The following is a 22,116-nucleotide window of genomic DNA, read 5'->3' as shown; positions in this document are numbered from 1 at the left end:
TTTTGTTTTATTCTTTATGGAAGTCCTGGAAGCTACGTTTCGTTTTTTAAAAAATGTCCACAAATGATTTATTTTAAAAAACTACGCAGTCACCAAAAAACAGTTGAAATAATTGACGAAATATTATGGATTTTCGGCAAAGTAAATTAACGATGAACTTTAAGCGGCCATAATTTTCATAATTTTTAAGCCTTTTTGAAATTTCTTATAATCATTTTAAAATATTTTCGAGTTTTATAGTTTTTTTCGAGAAAATACGAAAAAAAAAACTTTTCTGGATATAGTCTCTAGTTAGATAAGTTTCTGCGTTGCTTAAGGAGACGATAAGTTTTTAAAAAATACTCGTCAAGTTTAAAACGTACTTTGTTAAAACTTTTGAAGTAAAAAGTTACGTCATTTAATGATTTAAAAAATTCGCATCTTAACTCTTCCTCGCACACCTTAAAGAGTTTAATTTTTTCGGAACATGGGAAATTTAAAAAAAGACATTTCAATGAACGTATTTTAGGTGTTGAACATATAGGTTTTACGCCACTTGATCTTGATACAAACAGAGATTTCACATTACTGAATTGAAAACACCCAATGATATATCAAGATTTTAATTTTTTTAATTCAAGATTAAAAGGCTTTTAAGTTTTGACGGATTTGATCAACTCAAACTGAGTCAGAATGTTTCAAAAGTGGTCAATTGTTGAATAAATAAAGTTATAATTGAAATAACAATATTCCCAAAGGTTAATCCGTCTCTCGGCGAAATACTTACATCCGATATAGAAAAAAGTGGATATGATCTAGCAATCAAAAAGAGTTGTTTAAACAGGTTCAATTTTTTTATTTTTTGCTACTAGAACACTGTGTTCAGTTTAGCTGTTTCGTGGCTTTTTTTAATTAAAATTTTCTCTTCAAGCCTCTATCTGTAAATTGATTTTAAAAAACTAATAATAGTAACTAAATTTGGTTTAACAGTACCAAAAAGAAGGTAATTCAGTATTTTTCAAGGAAAGAAAATAATTCAAATTCAGTTGTGGTTTGCTCTGATTCTGAAACACCTTCTTAAACATCCAAAACGGCTCGGATGTTTTAAAAAACATTCGCATAGAGTAGATGGTAATAGAGACCATTTTCCCTAACTCAATTGCAACCCACTACACCGCCATTATTGTGCTGATTTGATAACCGTTTTGAGAATTCAGAAAAGCAAAGTTTGGAAGCGGCAGATTATCTGGAATTTTTTCTCAGAATCCAGTGACTAACCAGGACCTCCGAAAAAACGGAAGACACCAGCTCTATTCAATGAGGCTTCATTATGAGGCTCCATTACTCCATTTGGCAGTAAGTCTTTGAACTCCATTACTCCATTTGGCAGTAAGTCTTTGAACTCTATCATCAAGGGACTATCTACCATATTCGACCCAAAAGAAACTACTGAGGAATTTGAAATAAGTTATGTAGAATCATTTTACAAAGATGATTTCTGGAGTTTACAGCACACTGAACTCTATCGTGATATATTCGTAGATCATATCAAATCGAAAGACATCCAGCTTGTTGATTTTAAACCAGTTTTGAATGGCCTTTCACCAAGATGTTATAGTAGAAATTTTGATTATTTTTAACATTTGTAATGGATGGTTATAATAAAAGTTATGATATCTGTATTTGATTGTTATACACCTGCTTGGAATGTATTAGAGCTCATGGCATCTTTCTCTCTGAAAAAAATAAACGCTCCTTATAGCTTTAAAATGGAGTCTAACATTATGTAGAGTTTAACCAATAATACTTAAGTCATTTTTTTAAACTCATTACCTTAGTTTTTTTTTTAGCCATTACTTAAGTCATTACTTTACTTAAGTCATTGAATTCACTGTGGTAATATGATAAGCTGTGTATATACCTTTTTTTTCTCGCAAAAACGAAAATTTCCACAAGTTTGGAAGTGAAAGTCGACAAACCCAATTATATACAGCTGCCCGGTATATTTAGACGCGCACGTTATTTTCATAAAAAAAGTTGAGAGCTTTTTATCAATTTGCATTTGAAGGAATTGAGGATTTCAGAAAAATCATTTTTTTTACTTCGCGTATGATTATTGATCATTAAAGCGTTTTTATTTTAATGTTGTTAAAATTTTGTTTCTAAATTTTAGTACAAAAATATTAAATTTTATTAACAGGAAATATTTGAATCACAAAAGGTTTCATGAAGATGTAAACGAGAGAGGTAAAATAGCATGCTTTAAACGGCAATGTAAAAACTAAAATATTGAAAAAAGAAAGTATTATAAAAGTAGTAAAATTTTAGTAAGCAATAAAAGCAAAATAAAAAATACCACAAGTTTGTACATTAAAGAAAGTGGAGAAATCAAACAAACAGTTTCAGTATTTCAATTATCACTGAGCTCATCAGCCACTTCTAATTTTTATGCATCAGAACCTGATGATGCATTGTGTGACAGTATTAATGGCACTCGAGCTGGGAATTTCTCCCAGATGTGATTCAAGTGTCAGAGATGAAATTGTTTCTTAGATGTTCAAAATTGAGAACAACAAGTAAATGAGTGTTTCAAGAGCAACAATTTGAAGGAAGAAAACCAGAACTATCGTAAAGCAAATCAAAAAAGTTATTCGTGAAGAATGATTTGTACTTGCTTTATGATAGTTCTGGTTTTGTATTTGCTCTGCGATAGTTTCTTGGATTCGTGAAGTTCGTGAACTTGTTGTTCGCTTTAATTCCAGAATTATGGTTCAATATAGCTTAGAAATTGGAACAGCAAAAGCAAACGTTTGTGTCTTTTCGCTACATGCAAAACTTCTAGAGGTTCTCCAAGGAGTTATTGACGTTAAAAGCTCCAAACGAATGGACCAAGTACGGTCACACGGTCCCACAATGAATACAAGCTGTAAGATGAACTACAGATTTATTAAGAAGAAAAAAATCAGTTCAAAACTGTTTTTAAGAGATTTCACTTTTTTTATTATTTTCTTATTTTTTCCCCAATAGAGTAACTTTTTTAACTTTTTTGTTATACAAATGAAAATGGGCAAATACTTCATTGGAATATGTACGTCACCTCTATCTTTTTGAGTTGGGAAATCTGGGAAGAGGAAATTTGTTAAAATGGAGTTCAAATGAAAATGGAAACCAAACGAGAATGTTTGAGGACTAAAGATAGTTTAATTTTTTTAAGACAATTTTTGTGTTTATGCTTCTATCTAAATAAAATGGGAGAGCTGTAGTGTTAAGCCTTTTCTTCCTCACGGCACGTTTAATTATCCTCAATTATTTAACGTTCTGCCTTGGAAAGGTTTTTCCATGTAAATTTGTGTTTAAATTTGTATTTAAGTTGAATGTTGTAATTAAAAGTTATTTGCGCTACCATAACCCAATTGGATTCATTTGTGCTACCAAAACCCAATTGGATTCAAAACAAGGACGTTCATTGGTCAAACTAAAAACTTAGAAACAAACGTGGAAAAAAACAGAACTTCGAAGATTTTCATAGCCAAGTGTCAACAGCGCAGAATATTATTATTTGATATAATAAATACGCGAGTGCTTGTTACATTTAACTTCTAATAAAGTCTGAGACTAATATTCTTATTCAATATCATGTTATGAAAGTGAGGATTTTTTCATGCAAGAGGCCTTCTTGAGATTCTTTTTGCAATTTAAAAGTCTACTATATTGCAAAGAAAATTAGAAATTTTAGCTAAATCAAAAAAGATGACTTAAGTAAAACAGCGAAAGTAGATTTATGTCGAGTTTTTGTTAATTACTAAGTCTTCCAAAGAGAACTTAACTTGTTAACATATTGAATGTTTAAAAAACATCCTATGTCTTTATTTAACATTAATTTGAAAATAGTGTGGAAGATAAATAAAAAGTAAATTTGGTCAAGAGTATGGCTAGATTGCAAAAAGATTCTGAATAACTGAGAGGAAAGAGATTGTTGGTGTCAAAAGTAGAAAGAGGACAAGATTTCCACAGGTAGAAAGAGGACAAGATTTCCACAGGTAGAAAGAAGACAAGGTATCCTCAAAGGTATGGAAGATGGAGGAAAAAGTCTCCTCAGAGGTTAGCCAAACATTGTTAATAGAAAATTATGGACCAACCTTTAATAGCGATTTAACTGAAGAAGATATGGAAAAATCTAATGCGTTAGACTACTCCAGAGAAAAAAAAAATGTCCTGATGTTCAAGGAGATTCTTTAGGAAAGAAAATATGCAGGAACAAGGCACCTTGTTATTCTTTATCATGTAACGCATGCAATTTTTATTTAATTGCCATTTACGGCACTCTTCCCTTACGTAGAGAAATTATCTGAGAAAAGTTATATACAATTATAAGTTGTTGGATATTATAGTTTATTGATTTTAGCTTTAATTCAGAATAGGCATAAACCTTTACTGATTTGTGTTTTTAATCCACTCCATCAAGTTTGGCGATTAAAAATGCTTATTACATAGTTTTAAATGAAAAACTTATCCTAGCATATTTGTGATTTGAGATAAAATACCGTTTGCTGAATTTAAGAGATTATTTCAATTTTTCTGTAAAAACGGACGACTTTCTGTTTTATAATAAACTTATTTACCAATTTTTGTGTGGGTGGTGGGATTTAGGAGAACTATTCTTGTAATTAGTACTTAAGGAGAGTAAAATTTAAGTAGTTAGAAAAAAGACGACAGAACATTGTGTTATGATAACTTCATGACATTTGAGTACATATCAGATTCCTTCATTAAAACACAAAAAGACGTTTAAGTACTTTCATTTGCTTTTAGTTTCATAGAAATTTAAAAATGGCTTACTATCTAAGACTTCACAAAAATCTCGTAAAACAAAGTGCATTCTGCTTCGCGATAGTCACATGACGTTAAATAAATTTAATTTTTATTATATATATATTTAAAAGCTCAAAGACCGTAACTATTTATACATTCCGTTTCAGAATGAACCCGATAACGCACGTAAGAAATACATATTTTACACCTAAAAATTAAAACTGGATTTTTGTCTATATAAATTAAATTAAAAAACAAAAATACAGTGAGCCGAATCAGACATAAATACTTATTAGCCGCAAATAAGTTGAATAATGAACAAAGAGTTTGAGAAACATCGAATCTACATACAATGAAGTTTTTTTTTTGTCTATTTGTGCAAATAAATTAAAAAAGAGGATATCAAACAAATTGTTTCAAGAACAGAAGAGAGCGAATCTCTAATACAACCCCCTATATACCAAACACGTTCAACAATAAAAGTGCGGCTCTTAAAAATGTTACTAACATAAATATAATAGAATCAAATATTCACCCTTCTAGCATACTATCATAATAGTGTTTTCCAGATCCCTTTAATTCAGGGAGAAATTTTAATAGTAATTTTAATTTATAATGTACAGTGGAAAAAAAAAAATAAGAAAAAAATAAAAAATAAAAAAACTCCGAAGCAATCAATTTAAAACTGAAAGACACCTTGGAAAATTTTTTTTTCTAATTGAAAAACTCGCTGAGGCAAATATGCTAACACACCATTTAAGAGAGCAAATCATATTTTACATTAGCTTTGAATAACATTCGCTCGCTTACACATATACAGAATTAAAAACCATGACCATGAAGTACACAATGCACTATTTAAGTTAACAATAGCGAATTGACGTCAAGCTAATATTAATTAACGCCATCATATAAATTGGCAAAAAGAGAAGCACCATTTAGAAATCAGCGAATTCTTTGGCACACTTTTCAGTGCTCGAGATGCGCAGAGCTTCCTCTTCATAATCATCAAAGTTTGAAGGATCACCAGGACCTTTACAACGAGGAATAAATGGAGCTTCCACCTAGGAAAAATTTTAGAAAATAAAAATAAAATTATTTTGTACGAATTTTATATAGGGATTTCACGGAAAGAATCATTTCAAGAGCTACTTTTTTCTGATAAATAGCAATCCAGTCCGTTGAAGAGAACCAACGGTGGTTTTTTATATCAGCTACGCCATTTTTTAAGTTTCCAAAGCGCTTTGTCAGATCAACTTGCAATAAACTCTTAAGCAGATCTTTAAGATCTTGGCTGAAGTGAGACGGGCATCGCATCTATAACATGTAAGAGTAATGATTAGTAATACAAAATAAATAATAGACCACGAGTTGTAAATTCTACAATATACAAGCCTATTAGTTCTTGCTAAAGGTCTAACAAACAAATATTTTAAATAAGAATGGTTTTATCATTAGTTAGAAATGCAAATTCGCAATTGTTTAAATTCTTCGTGATTTCTTGATTTTTTTTTCTGTCAAAAGTTTTTAAATCAACAACAAAAAGACATTTTACACTAAAATTGCCTAGATCTGAGTCAATAAAAAACGTTTAATGGCTTTTTATTTCATTTTTAAAAAAATGTTCAAAAGATTATACACATTTCTTGTTTACTTGAGAAAATATACCTTATACAAGAACAAATGTAAAGAAACAGAATCATTTTACATCAATTAAAACGTTTTATTTTCACCCCATTAGTGACCTATAACTATAAAAAATTGCTTCAAATAGTAAATTGAAATTGTTTGTGAATGGACTAAATTTGGTTCGGTTTACTAAAAATGAATTTACCTGTTATTAAATCTTGTATGAAAAATTCCCAGTATTGTTATGTTCAAAATTAATAACTTTGAAGACGACACTAGATGGATGGAGAGAAAAAACTTTCTATTGCTAAATTGCCTTTTTGTGATATAAGCTGAATATATTTCAAAATGCGTTAAATTATTTTGTTTGTTTGTTTGTTTGTTTGTTTGTTTGTTTGTTTGTTTGTTTGTTTGTTTGTTTGTTTGTATGTATGTATGTATGTATGTATGTATGTATGTATGTATGTATGTATGTATGTATGTATGTATGTATGTATACACAGAGTGAACCAAAAGTTGTTTTCAATAATAATGACCAATACTTTTATACTATAAGATTAAAAATGAAACAAATTTTATTTCTAGTCACAAAAAACATAAAAATTTTTGTCAATTAAGTTAAATTTTCAAAAGTGCTCTTATTGATCTTCCAAATAAGTTTGAATTCTATTTCATATGGTTCTGCAAGCTTTAAAACATAATTCTGGAGTTAAAGCTGCTAATTCTTCAATAGTTGCTGCTTTTAATTCAATGACATTTGTTATTTGATGTTTGTAGAGATTGCTGTTAATGATGCCACCAACATGAAATGTTGATTCATCTGACCAAATCATGCAGTCAATCAGCTGAGGGTCATTATGGAAGAGTATAGAATTTTTTTGCAGACTGGATCATATTCTTCATTCAGAGATTGTACTAGTCTAGGTATAAAATGATGCAATTTAAGATTTTTAAGAATACAACACAATGAAGAGCTGATGTCCAACTGAGATGATCCTCACCTAGTTTGTGAGCGTTCTTCATAATGACCAATTGATGATTCTCTTCTGTCCTAATTGATAAAGGCCAGATATAGGTGCATCAATAACACTGCCTGTTATTTACCACTTGTTAAAAAAAACTGTCAATTAATGTCTTCTTGTTGGGGCAGGCAATTTTAAGTCTCTCTTTCATTGACATTGAATTGACACTGGATATTTCAACAAATATTTGCGTCTTATTATCCAGATCTTTTGTTGCACATTGCAACGCAGCTTGCTTGATTTTCAAAACAAGAAATATATTTTTAAAAAAGCTCATTTATATACAAACACAGTGACAGAATTTTATTGGTCAGTTCAATTCACCAATAGTTTTTTTTACCAACTGAAATCTTATAAAAAACTTTTGGCACACTATGTATATATATTTGGTATGTTTAAAATTTATATACTTTAAACACATTAGATGCTGTTCTCTTAATGTTTGAAATTAAATTATGCTAACAAATTGTTTGAAAAATGTTTAAAAAAATTGTATTACTTAATTTGCTTAAATGTTCTGTCTTAATGCAAACAAATAAAAAGATAAGATTAAACTGAATCAGCAACCACCAAATGGATTTTTACTGAGCTAGTGTGTGGCATTTTATTCACTTAAAAATTTTGCTATTCTTCATACTAACAGGACTCTAACTTTCCAAATTCTTTGTTTTTTAGACCTTTGACAAAATAATTCCTTAACTCAGTCTTAAATCAAGCAGGGAAATATAAATCATTATGAAATGTAATGGACCTTCATCTCATTTTAACACTTCAAGGAATTTTTAAAAGCAATAGATACTGGTATGTCTGTAGAAATAATAGTTAAAACTGAAAGATACCCATATATGTTTATAGAACCCAAGTAATTAGTATTTTTAAAACATTAAAAATCTTTATGTATTTAAAAATGCAAATAAATACAAAAAAAAAAAAATAATAAAGCTATTTTACCTTCCCAGAAACAATCTTTTCATATATTTGAATGGGTTGGTCTGCAAAAAAGGGAGGATAACCAGCTGCCATCTCATAAATAAGAACCCCAAGGGCCCACCAGTCTACAGCTCTATTATAACCCTAAATAATAGCAAATATTAAATGCTTTAATACTGTCAAAAATTCTATTTTTTAACTTAATATCCAAGCATGGAATAAAATAAAAGCACTTAATAACCTTGCTTAGAATAATTTCAGGAGCCAAATACTCTGGTGTTCCACAAAGAGTCCATGTTCTACCCTTTACTCTTTTACCAAAACCAAAATCAGTAACCTTATTAATATAAAACATTAAACAAAACCAAGAAATATAATTTTTTGTTTGATCAAACACCATCAATAATCTAAAATCTCACTTAGTTATAAAAGCTAGAAGATACCTTTAGATACCCTTTATCATCAATCAATAAATTTTCTGGTTTCAAATCCCTTAAAACAAAATATGAAGAGATATAAATTTAAGTTCAAAAACTGTAGTCAGTTGTGTTCATTATTTCACATTAAAGGGTGTAAATATTGAAATGTGAATGTATCTACCCTATCATATGTGCAAATCATTTTCTTCAAAGTTTATGAAAATTATTTAATTATAGTTATTTTAAAATATTTCACTTCAATTCAAAATATTTAATGTAGAAAATGGAGTTTTAAGTTCTTTTATTTGTAATTGTTAGGTAAACTTTGAAATTTTTTTTGAAGAATACACAGTAACAAAAAATCAAAAATAATAAGGAGACCTTACTTTTATGAAACTAAACTTGAAAGTATACACATAACATTACTCTATATATATATATATATATATATATATATATATATATATATATATATATATATATATATATATATATATATATATATATATATATATATATATATATATATATATATATATATATATATATATGAAGACCACACTGGAAAAACAATCAAGCTACATTTTTGCTCTTTTTGGGTTTTTTTCCCCTGTTATATTCGGCTGCAGTTTAACTATATAATAATTGACTAGATAACTAGAAAACTGATCAAATTACACAGATATTTAACTTAACAAATAACTGAGCTATGGTGTGAGCTATGGTGATTTGAAGTTTAAAATCTAATTTACTCAAAACAATAAAAATGTAGCTTAATCGTTTTTCCAGTGTGGTCTTCATATATATATATATATATATATATATATATATATATATATATATATATATATATATATATATATATATATATATATATATATATATATATATATATATATATATATATATATATATGTAGATAGTAGACAACAGAGATCACATAAAACAAACAATAAATATGGCTCGAAAATATAAACAGAGATATTGTGATTTTAGTCATTGAACAAATATTTATCAGGAATGTGGAATCATTCTTCAGTTTCCTAACATAAAAATTCAGCTTCAGCCAAAAATTGTTTTGAATCTTAGAAAATAAGAACTTGAAAGCTAAATAAATATTCATAATAAAAATATATATATATATAATTTACTCAAAAATTTAACAAACAAGGAAATTACATTTTAAAAAAATAAATTTTGAATATACAAAATTTATGTTGTCAATTTTAGAACTGTAAAATACTTTCTTTAGTTGTTATCATGATATAGCCTATTTTTTTAAATAAATTTTTAACAATTTAAAATTGAAAATAACACACTGCTTGGAAATGTGGCTGTAAACAACTTATTGTAATGGAATGCTGTAAATAGGTTTTAATTTTAATAAATGAAATATTTAATATATAAAGTATATCTTTGCGTATTTCTTTATTTTGTTTTAGTTGGACAAGTGGCAATATATATTTTTGATAATTTACTTAACTGGTTCAAATAGACAGCCAAAATATCACACCTGATAGAAAACAATGACAGTCAATAAACAAAATTAAATTTCTGTTACATAACTTTTTTTAAATAAAACTTGCCTATAAATAAGATCAAGAGAATGCAGGTACTCAAATGCTAGAACAATTTGTGCAGCATAAAACCGTGAATGAGGCTCACTAAAAGTATGAAAGAGAAATTTTATGAAAATAAATTAACATTTTTAAGTCTTGGTTTGAAAATTCACTAAAAAATTTACATATGAAATGATCAGGGTGCAAAATAAGAATTTTTTTAAAATGATGCCTATATAATTACAAAACATTGCTTTTTTGAAATTAAATAAGCAGCATAATTTAAACCAAAAGTATATCAATCAAATGTTTTGATCACTATAGTAGAGAACCAGACATAATCTAGAAAATTGAGACTTATTTAAAAATTCAAAACTAATTGAAATTATATGAAGTTGAACGCAATTTACTTTTTTATAAGTTTTAAAATGATAATTTTGACTTTTTTTAAAACTTTCAAACTTAGTAGTAATATAACTGTAAGAAATTTATTGAAACTCTGATTATGCCTTGGGATTGCTACAGTGACAATTAGTGTAGCTACATTAGAGTTCTCAGATGTTCAATTTTTACAGAGGAGAGTGCAATAAAAATGTTATTTTTAAAAAGGTTTCTATTGTATACTTGTTTGTAAAACCAGGACATCTAAGAACCTTACTATAACCAATAAAATACTGATTTTGGCAGATTACTGCAATACCATTACTCTGACAAAATATTTAATCTTTTTTATTTTTTAATCAGGTACATCAATTTTCAAATTTTAAAAACTACTAGTGTCTTGTCTGGCTGCATTATTTCACACCCTGAAGAAAATATGCACTAATCCTATAATATTGTTTAACAATTAACCTTTGAGCAAAGATACTTAAAATCTGAAATTAAGAAAGTAAGAGAGACCTAAATCTACCAATCCTCCTCAAATGGGAAAACATTTCTCCACCAGGGACAAATTCCAAAACCATATACAAATTTGAATTATCCTACAAAAGATTTCATAAGAGAAAGAAGTCAGAAATAAAAATAGTTATAAATATAAGGCATAGAAAACAATTTTATTAATACTAATTAAGTTATCTAACCTTGAAATGCCATTCAAGTTTCACTAAAAATGGGAAGTCTATAGCTTGCAAAATACGTTTTTCATTTAGTGTATGTTCAACTTGTTTCAATTTTACTACTTTTTGCTTATCTAATATCTTCATTGCATAATATTTTCCATTTTCTCGTTGTTTAACAAGCATAACACGACCAAAAGATCCTGTACCAAGGGTCTTGATTCTTTCAAATTCATCTAGACCAGCAGTGTTCTAAAACAATCAGCAGATTGCAAACAGTCATTTTGCAATTTAGATTTTTTTTAGAGAGACTCTAGATTTTTTTTAAAAGAGAATTTAGTTGTTATAATTTTTGCCTAATTATGAAAGAGACTGACATTAACTAATTAAGTCTTAGCTGAATAAAATGATAGCTAATAGACCCAATAAAATGATAGTTAACTACAATATTGAATCAGTCTTTATAAAAGTTTGAAAAAAGATTAGAAAAAAAAAAAAAATTAAGTAGGGTGCCATTTTAATTGCAAATTTAACAGATTTATTACAGAACTTAAAACAATAGCCATATCAAGTTTATTAGCTATTTTATATAATTTACCTGTAAAAGAAAATAAGAGTAATGCTCTGAATTTCTTTTTTATCAAGATTTAAAACTACACCAACAATAAAATGTTATAGAAAATCTACTTTTGATGTAATTAACAGCACTATTTATCACACAAATATTTTAGAACATATAAATTATAAAGCTTATTAATACAAATTCAGCAAATTACATAAAATTCAAATGCAGTAACACATTAAAATGGTAAAAAAACATTTCAGAAATTTTTTGTTAGCCTGTGAAAACATTTATTTTTATTAGAATAGAACAGAGAAGTTATAAACACATCTATATTAAATAGTTTTTTGAGACTTTATTCACTAATTAAACTACCATACCATCATTATTTGATTTCTCACAATAATCAAAAGCAAAATAAAAATTGCAGATAACAGATTAGAATAAAGAATAAAAGGAACAATAAAGATTTTTGATTCAATGACAACATTTTAAAGTAAAGTTATAAATGCCACAAAAATTGAAACAAACCCAATTGTTATTCTCAACATTTGTAAATATTCTTTTAGTTTTTTATAACTTTTTATGAAAAATACTATAAATTAAAGCTCATTGGAGCATTTAATTTTACATTCAGTGTATAAGTCAATAGATATTCACAAAAAGTACAACATTAATCATAATATTTATTTATACAAACTGCTTTTCTTTAAAAAAAAACTATTAGCAAACCTGAACTTAGAAATGAATTTTTTAAAATATATTTGCTAAAGATTTTACTGGAATAATAATAATAATAATAATAATAATAATAATAATAATAATAATAATAATAATAATAATAATAATAATAATAAAACTAACAAGAGAACACAATATTTATACAATAAAACATTAAAAAGAATATATGGAGTAATACCAAGAAAAAACCATCTTGAAAGCATTTGGCACATTTTTATTTTGTATTAAATGGTAAAATCAGAGGAAAAAAAAAAGATAATAGTATAGAATGATAGTGTCAAAAAAAAACCAGAAATATTAAGAAAAAGGAGAGTCCGAGTAAAAAAAAAGTCTAACTAAGTATTAAGACTAGCGTTTAGAAAACTCTATATCAATTTTACTGTCATATATTTAAAAACAAAATTAAATTCCTCAATCAAACTTAAAAAAAAAAAAGAAAATACCACTTATATATGCAACTTTATATTGTTTTATACTTTCTATTTTATAATATCTTATATTTCCAATTTTATGTTGTAAAATCACTTAACTATTTATTTATTTTTTCTAAACACCTTTAGAAAGAACTAGAAAAAAAAAACTAATACTGACATAAATCATAAATCTTTTTTTGCAAAAAATCTTATTTCTTTATTAAAAATAAATACATTTAACATTAAAAGATTTTATAAAAAAGTGAAAATAATTGTTTGCTCATTATGAGATATACTTTGATCTTTGGTAAGATTGAAGAACTAAGTATAAATTATTGATACATGATTGTTCAAATAATTTGAGCATCACATCATTAATATTGCAGAACAATTAATGAAACAAAAAGTTACAGATGTGATCATATGTAACCAATCAAACAAAATTGTAAGCAATAAAATAAAAAACTTTAAAAAAAAAAAGAAAAAAAAAAAGGACAAGTGACTTACATGTGAAGGGCTGTCCCATTTTTTTTTAAAGTCTTCTTGAGCTTGACTCAAAAATGCTTTCACTAGAAAAAAGGAATATCTTTCCAAATAAAACTATTGCTAAATCACACAAATACATGTTATACCAACATAACATAATTTGTAATTAGATCACTAGTTTATATGAAAAAAATAAAATCTCCAATAATAAAATAATGATCTTCATATGATAAATAATAATCATACAGTAGACAGTTCTTACATAGAAATATTTTTTAAAATCACACTATTTTTTGCAACAAAAAACAAATAGCAAAGCAATTTTTATTATTCAACAATAACAATCTACTTTGAGGCAAATAAAATTTGAAAAGCAATAAAACCAAATTTGAATGGGATTTTAAGAGCAATTCTCTTTATAATACTCTTACACACTTTAAATGCAAAACATTGAGAAGGATTGGCCAAAAACTTAACTGATTTTTGTGAAAAGCCCTCTATATGGTTTCAAAAGATATTAAACTAACAAATAAGAAAACTAATGATGATGTGTAATCAAACAATAAGTGCAGGGCATTTTGTTTAATTTTATATTATCTTCACCCTCCATATATAACAACAACAAAAAAAAAAACTCTTATGACTATTATAATCAGAAAAACATTACTATTTTACCATTAGCATTATGAGGTGCCAAAAATTCATTGAAGCTTGGGAAAAATTTCATAACAGTGTTTTAGAAAAGCCAGACTCTTAAATGCTAATACACACATACACACATGCATACATAAATACATACATACATACATACATACATACATACATACATACATACATACATACATACATACATACATACATACATACATACATACATACATACGTTATATTTGCACCTGCGTTAGTAACTTTAAAATTTTTTAAATTATATAAACTAAATTTATTTTATTTTTTCATTATTATTTTTTTTTTTTTTTGTAGACAAACAATATAAAGACACTATTTGAAGAGTAACAGCAATTTGCTGTATATAACACTAAAACAGACATAAAATAAAGTTATTCTGCATGATAAAACTTTAAAAAGTTACTTACCAGCGTTTTCAGAATCTCCCTTTTTTGCTGTTGCTGCATTACCCATATTAAATATATTTTTGTGTGAATTTTTATTTACAAAGCTATAAACTAATGCTATTTTCCATTTTAATAAATTTAAAAGTCGTAATTCAAAGTTTGGTGTTTCGTGACAACCTTTTCATTCACTAGTTCCCGCTGCCGATGTAAACTTTAAGAAAAAGAAGTATGAAAGTAGCAAAAACATGTGTTAATCTATTGGTCAAAACTATTTCTGGCGACTTTTGATTGGTCTTGTTTTCCAGCTGTTCTTCTTGCTTATAAATATACCGTTTTAAAACGAAACACCGCATTTAAATAAAAGCATCCGGTAAAATATGTCGCAAAAATAGTACTTTTTAATAAAAAAAAAAATAGCAAAATATTATATTTTATTTAATTCAAGACTTCCGTTATGAGTATAATACTAGTTAAGAATATAATACAAACTTCAGCGCCATGGCTATTTGAAAGAATTCTTTTTCAAGTAAGAAAAAACCTATATCAACTTTTTTGAACCATAAATAAAAAGTTATGATTGGTCGATGGAAAATGGATCCTTAACTTACTGTTTATTCATTTAAAATGCAGATTTAAAAATAGAAAACATAACAAAATATCATAAATCCTTCGCATTGACGTTTTAATAACAGATTGCAATCAGCTTTTTCTTTCATAAATAATGGCGTCATTATCGTTCCCAAGAGATATTTTAAAGATAGGACTTTATAAGTCGAAAAGTTTTTGCGGCAAATTAAAAGTTGATTTTTTAAAAGTAGGATGCCTCATGGAAATTATTCATGTAATAAAAAAATTTAAAATATATTTTTTACTGTGCTCTTATGTTCTATTTGTTGTTGTACATTTAAATCAAATATACTTATTTAAAACTTGCTTTATACTTAGGAAATCGGGGAGTTTATTCATTTTAAGCAATTAAAAACCTGAAATGCTTATACATACATACATACATACATACATACATACATACATACATACATACATACATACATACATACATACATACATACATACATACATACATACATACATACATACATACATACATACATACATACATACATACATACATACATACATACATACATACATACATACATACATACATACATACATACATACATACATACATACATACATACATACATACATACATACATACATACATACATACATACATACATACATACATACATACATACATACATATAATATATATATATATATATATATATATATATATATATATATATATATATATATATATATATATATATATATATATATATATATATATCCGACGAAAGAAGCCTATTTAATAGTTTATGACTATTTATAAGATACAAGTGAGACACGTAACAAATTCTCGAAAATCGCTTTGAATAATAAATAAGAATATTTTTCAATTAAACTCTAATTGTTGAATAATTTATGAGCCATAACCGTTTGTACGTCAGAATCATTAGGTTCAATATATCATCATTGAGTTTGGAACTGTCGAATTGGGAAGAATTTTAATAATTTTTTTATGAGAAAAAGAGTTAAAAAATGTTTTATTTTTTTCTCGCCTGCTTTCAGACAAAGAAAAGTAGATTAAATTGTTGTTACAGTAGTAGTAGTAGTTGTTGTTGTTGCAGTTACGCCAATCATTAATTGTATTTTTACAATTTTATTATTTATCATTATTGTTATATTGTATAGATACAACGGCAATACAAACAGTAGATCCAATATCATTTACTTCCGTCAGTAATTATTTATAAACATTGGCATAATGGTATAATAAAGATAGGATTACACTAAGGATATTGGTATCTGCGGGTTAAATCCTGCATCGCAATCAAATATATTGGACTACCAAACAAACATATCTTGCATTGAAGAGTAGTTGTACATCTAGTATGCTGTGCCAAATGGATATGGTTGATAATATTGAGTGACGTTGGCTAATTTTATATTTATTTGCTATTAGTTTTGGAGGTTGGCTATTTTTCTTGGAAAATTATCGATCTTAAACTAATTCGATCGCTCTATAATAACTTTTTATCATTTCTTATTCCATTTTGCATCTTTGTTGATTTAATCGTTTTTTTATTGCACTCAAAATATAATTTAGTTTGACAGCAAATTACCTTAAACTAGTGGATGCTTGCTTCTCGCGCAATTTCGATACAAGAAGGAAATTCCGTCAGATGATGGGAGAGAATCATCTCATTTCCGATGTTAGCCCATCTTTTTACTAGTAATCCTTGACTATTCTATGGGTTCTGTTCATTAAATAAAATGTTTGTGGACATTTGTATAAAATGATAATAAATACTTTAACGCGAATAAAAGTTATTCGGTATAACAAATTCAGCATAATTGGTACAATTACTTAGAATTTAGGTGAATCAGGTGGAATTATAAAGAATTCAGTTTGGGTAGTATTCTTAGAAAAGTGAGCTGCATCTCAGTTGAAAGTTTGAATTTTATCTTCAGAAAACTTTTATCTTGTTACTTGGTTCTCGACTTTTTTTTTGTTTGAGCTATAAATGAGTTAAAAGTAAAAAAAAAAAGCTGTAAGGTTAAGTTTAAAGTATCATGTAAAAGGTTTTGAATCTAATCATCAAAACTTCACAAAATGAGTTATTAAATGTGGATGCCCCAAAAAGCAAACTTTAGTTAAAAATTCCTTAAGATAAACAAATTGTTAAAAAACAAATTTCAGCAAAACTTTATGAAAATAAACAACTGCAGTAAATAGTTAACGAAGGAGTTTTAAAAGCTGTAAAAAAATACGGAAATAAAAATATTAGTTCAGAAACATTAGTAAAGGTGCAATATCAGTATAATCCAACTTTTAAAAGATTTATTTAATGCCAAGAATAAAAGAAACTTGTCATCGGTTAAATGTAACACGTCCAATACAGATTATTAGATCTATTCGCAAACTAATCTTTAACAGAGTTCAAACCATAGGATCTTTTAATACAAGAGAGACAGCGAACGTTTACTCGGCTTACAAATTCAACTGTAAAGATAATTTAAACATGAGAAAAAAAACAGTAAATTTAGATCAGATCAAACAGTTGCGCTTTGACAAGATGTTTAAAATAGTCAAATAATAATAATAAAGTCAAATAACATTAAATAGATGTCATCAAGAACAAAAACCCATCTTGCGGCCAGACTTTAATGTCGCTAAATATAACGAAGTAAAACATTAAAAAAGTTGTTCTAAAAAGAAGAATGACGTATTAAGCACAGACGGATTTGGAAGTTTTCAAATGCAAAATGCTCTTTAGCATTGAAGGATAAACTAAACAGCTCTGCATGCTGTGCCACAGATGGCTTCTTTTGAACTATCCAAAGTGAGGGAGAAAAAGTGAAGGCAGTTTCCCACTCGGGAAAACTTTTGATCGAAAAGAAAGCTTACTGATAAAATTAACCACAATGACGCATTGAAATTCCTGTAGATGTTTCCAGGGTAACAAGCTTTGGTACAGAGAAAAGGACAGAAAATAAAATTTTGAATCATTTAAATGTTGCAATCAAAAAAATTTTAAGAAATACGCTTTTTTTTTTTTTTTTTTTTTATTAAATTCAAATTTTATTCTAAAAATTTATAAAATATTACGTCAACGAGATTAAAATATTCATTAGCGTATTATTCTTTCGAAATTTAATGGACGATCGAAAGTTTGTTTCAGCTTTTGCGAAATAAACTCTTTTCGGTCTATTTGGAGAACATTTTAAAAATACTAGAAGAAAAATGTCTTAATCTATATTAAAAGACCGACTGATGTTTAACATTCCAGACATTGTTTTTTAGGCCTACTTAAGTTCAAAGAAAAACAGCCGACTTTTACAAAAAAACATTAAGCTCCAATTTTATGAATTTTTATCGATGAAGGGTGCGAAAAACAGTTTTTCTGTTGTGTAAACAAAATGCGAATAAAATAAATAGCACGTAATCGGATTAACTTTAAATTTTTCGTTTTCTTAAAAACAATTATTTCGTCAGAATAATTTAAAGAGTTAATAGTTTACTAACGTTACGTTGGTTTCACGTTCTTCAATTGAAAGCCTATGATTCCATGAATAATCTCCACCCAAGGTATTTAGATTTTAAATAGCAAATAAAATGTTTAACTGCGCTTAAACCTGATACAAAGTGAAAGAATTTTTAGAAAACAAGCAAAAGTTACATAAAAAAATTTCAAATATTCTAACAATTTTCAATGGTTCCATAGTATGCAATATCGGGTGGGGTGTGGGGGGGGGGGGTCTTTTTCTGAGGAACTGAGAAGTTTCCTTCTACTCGTTGCTGTAAATAAAATAACCGGAAATAAGGCGGACTTGAATGTATAGTTGTTACACTGTTATACCAAAGCGGACGACAATACAATTAAACATATTTGCCAATGCTGTTTAAGACTTTTTTGTCTTCACTTTTTTGTTTTCCGAGTTTAATATATCTGCGTGTAAAATTGTTCTACTTTAAACCCAGTTTTCCAGATAATATTTTTTAGGTTTGCATATAAAAACTAAAACGTTGAGCAGTTTTTTTTTTCAATTTAATCAGAAAATGTCGACTCATCAAATATTTTTGTCCTGTTTAATCTAAAAATAGTACTTAGCTATTTAATCTTTCTTTGCTAAGAAAGCCAATCATTTTTTCTTTGTTAAGTTAAAATGAATTAGATTTCAACTGAGGAGTTTTTACATTAAGCAATACATAATCTAATAAAAATTTATTTAGACAAATTATTGGTTGACTAAATTTTATCATTATTTTAAAGAAAGATTGGCAGTGAGGTTAACAATATTTTTTTTTCGTATTTAATTTGCCAAAGATTTTATGCAGGCAGAATGGAAGGAAGTTGAAGTAATAGAAGTACTACTACTTTGATGAATTATAAAAAAACATTTTTGAGCTTAAAACAATGAAAAATTGTTTTTGCATATATAAATACTCTGAAGATAATAGTAATAAAATTTTTAGATCGTCTTAGAATTTCTTTGTAAAGTTATACATAAAAAGAGTTTCGTTTAAATTACTTTCGTTCTTGTTTTTGTTGTTGTTGTTTTCGTTGTTGTTTTCGACGATTCAAAACTCTTTAACCAAGGGGGTTTTGTCTTTTTAAAAATTTTTCAAAATCGTTTTTAAAATTTTTGCTACAAAAGATTTTAAACAATATTTATTAAGCTTTTAACAAGGTTTGTATTTTTATAAACTTGTAATCAGTTGTTTAATTTTTTTAAATATTTTTTTTTTTTTTTTTCTTAATTTATTTCAAAATGGAACGATAGAACTTTTTATCTTTATTTTTATCCTTGTCAAGTATTTTTTATTTATTCAAAAAAAATTTTTAATTCATTTAAAAGTGTTTTGGTAAAATGATTAAATGCAGAATTGAATATTATTTGGTTTTAAAGTACATTTACATTTATCTTAGGTTTCTTTCAGTTTATGAAGGGTTGGAATATTTTTGTATTGTTTATGATAAGAAAATTGGAAAGTTTTTTCCCAGACTAAAGTTCATGCTCATCTTTTCAAGATCTGTTGCTAGGTGACGTCTTCTATAATAACATTTTGAAAATAACTTCAGAAATTTAGGATTTTTATGATGATTTTATAATAAATTTTTTAAATTCTGAAATACATGAATCGGATTTTGATTAATGACTTACAGATTATAATTATGAGATTATAACTATGTGTTTATAATTATGTGAGTGCATTCAAATATGAAACAGTTTACTCAAAATTAAATTACTAACACGCCAGTGTGACATAGAATTCTTCAAAAAAAATCTTTTTTTTGATGAAGGAAAAAATAACTCACAAATTCAATATATTTTTATTACATATTTATATTAGACACCAATTTAAGGAAGAAATCTCAATAAAAAATGAATAAACATAAAACTAAAAAATAGGAAATCAAGCTTAGGCGCAGACTTGATAAAAACTGAGTTTGTATCAACTGAGTATGTATATACTCCAAACAGTAACAAAAAAAAAAACCCAACAAATTTGAATTAATTTGTTTTTAAATCAATCCAAAACTGATAAATTAAAGCTTGACAAAGTTATGTATTCTCTCGGACATTAACCAGTTTTTCAAAATTGTTTAGGTGAAGGTTTATTCGTTGGCATGTGATTGTGTTGCCTGACCCAGGAAAAAACTCTTTCTTATGTTGATGAAGTGGTTGGAATGCAAAGAACGTTCCAACCAAGCTTTGCGAGAAGAAGGCAAGTATTGGTGATCAGTCTTCACCATTCCAAGATCTTCGTGTTTCTTGAAGCCAAAGCAGTGCAGAGATATTTGTTTAATTATAATGGTGGACTTTCCAGTTTGCCGCTCAATTGAGTTGTTTGGATTGATTCGCTATTCCATCTGGTTTTACATGGCAAAACAATTTTTTTGTTATCCAATTTAAAAAACAGTATATCTCATTGATTAAACTTTCCAAGTAAATGCATAAGGGGCACTTTGCTAGAGCATCTTTTATAACCTTTTTTTTAATTAAAATTTTATGTAACAGGCATATGATCAACACATAGCAAGATGTAATTCCGCGGCCAGCTATTGGAATCACGATCGTTTACAAACCATCATATGTGTGTTTTTTCTCAACTTTGTAATGGCAATTCGACTATGAGTTGATCTGATTTTACACTGATATAAACTCCAATCTGAGTGTCATTTAAAGGTTTTAGGCCTTCTAAAAAATCCTTAAGTTGAAAATCGTCATTACTACTACAATATGCGGATTCCAGCTCATTGATAGTTTTCTCCATAGTTAATGAATTCAAGATGACGTTGTATTTTTTAAAATGTAAAAAGTGTGATATTTCCGTGTCATTGTTACTTTTCTATACTTAATAAATTCAAGATGGTGTTGTGTTTTTAAAATGTAAAAATGTTATTATATTTCCATCTCATTGTTAATATCATGCTGGAACCTGCAAAGAAGTAAAAAAACTGTATCTTTTTTCGTAATTTATTCCATAACGTTAAAGAGTTTATCATAATCCATAAATGTAAAGCACGGTTTTAGTTTGTAGTGTCCGAGGGCTAGCGTGTGAATACCGTCTTGTAAGATGTGCCTTTTGTCGTCGTTAGCGCTGAGTGCAACTTTGTTGATCTCTTCGGTGTAGACATCGTGATGACGTGATCGGAAGACGTTCATGGCTGCAAGCTTTTCTTTGTTATTCATTAAGCAGTCACCACAAGGTATTGATAACTTCTTGAAAGTCATCCCCTTCCTGTAATTTTTTCAAGACGTAAAGACACAAGTGACCACAATAAGAAGTGTTACCAAACTGAACTCTCTCGCTGTTATAATAAACCGGACTTTTCAAATAATCGACAAGTTCGACA

At 27.3% G+C, this 22,116-nt stretch overlaps 1 protein-coding gene and 2 long non-coding RNA genes across 6 annotated transcripts; 2 read left to right on the top strand and 1 right to left on the bottom strand.

The window, feature by feature from the left end:
- Positions 1-4,897: 4,897 nt before the first annotated feature.
- Positions 4,898-15,092, bottom strand: LOC145192724 (cAMP-dependent protein kinase catalytic subunit alpha). Of its 2 annotated transcripts, XM_080070039.2 has the most exons (10): positions 14,705-15,089; positions 13,632-13,693; positions 11,433-11,660; positions 11,251-11,333; positions 10,378-10,455; positions 8,816-8,864; positions 8,614-8,709; positions 8,394-8,516; positions 5,944-6,108; positions 4,898-5,855 (listed from the first exon to the last, which is right to left on the bottom strand). In XM_080070039.2, exons 1-10 carry the CDS (start codon positions 14,748-14,750, stop codon positions 5,730-5,732), a joined length of 1,056 nt encoding a protein of 351 aa, XP_079926165.1. In that variant the 5' UTR covers positions 14,751-15,089; the 3' UTR covers positions 4,898-5,729. The 2 variants fall into 2 exon arrangements, 1 of the variants encoding a protein (XP_079926165.1); XR_016449363.1 differs by lacking the exons at positions 4,898-5,855; positions 5,944-6,108 and adding an exon at positions 6,782-7,340 and having other exon boundaries at positions 7,422-8,516; positions 14,705-15,092.
- Positions 15,093-16,166: 1,074 nt separating this feature from the next.
- On the top strand, positions 16,167-17,242 carry LOC149894551 (uncharacterized). Its single transcript, XR_016449369.1, has 2 exons — positions 16,167-16,723; positions 16,860-17,242. It is a non-coding gene; the product is annotated as an uncharacterized LOC149894551 (long non-coding RNA).
- A 1,494-nt stretch (positions 17,243-18,736) lies between these two features.
- On the top strand, positions 18,737-21,656 carry LOC149894550 (uncharacterized). Of its 3 annotated transcripts, none has more exons than XR_016449368.1 (2): positions 18,737-18,842; positions 20,867-21,656. It is a non-coding gene; the product is annotated as an uncharacterized LOC149894550 (long non-coding RNA). The 3 variants fall into 3 exon arrangements; XR_016449367.1 differs by lacking the exon at positions 18,737-18,842 and adding an exon at positions 19,550-19,945; XR_016449366.1 differs by lacking the exon at positions 18,737-18,842 and adding an exon at positions 19,957-20,298.
- The last annotated feature ends 460 nt before the right edge of the window (positions 21,657-22,116 follow it).

This window comes from Hydra viridissima, unplaced genomic scaffold, assembly GCF_058129835.1.
Source record: "Hydra viridissima isolate aposymbiotic clone 2 unplaced genomic scaffold, HvirCarnegie_v1 scaffold_1, whole genome shotgun sequence".
Taxonomy (NCBI): Eukaryota; Metazoa; Cnidaria; class Hydrozoa; order Anthoathecata; family Hydridae; genus Hydra; species Hydra viridissima.
The sequence above is the reverse complement of the archived record's forward strand: the minus strand, read 5'-3'. Positions and strand labels throughout refer to the sequence as shown.

Excerpts from the sequence above, each read along its gene's own strand:
- LOC145192724 (XM_080070039.2), bottom strand. The coding sequence starts at position 14,750 with ATGGGTAATGCAGCAACAGCAAAAAAGGGAGATTCTGAAAACGCTG. Across the intron at positions 10,456-11,250 it reads AGGAGGATTGGTAGATTTAG|TGAGCCTCATTCACGGTTTT; the intron begins GTCTCTCTTACT and ends TCATACTTTTAG. Across the intron at positions 8,865-10,377 it reads TCTCTTGATCTTATTTATAG|GGATTTGAAACCAGAAAATT; the intron begins GCAAGTTTTATT and ends TTTTGTTTTAAG.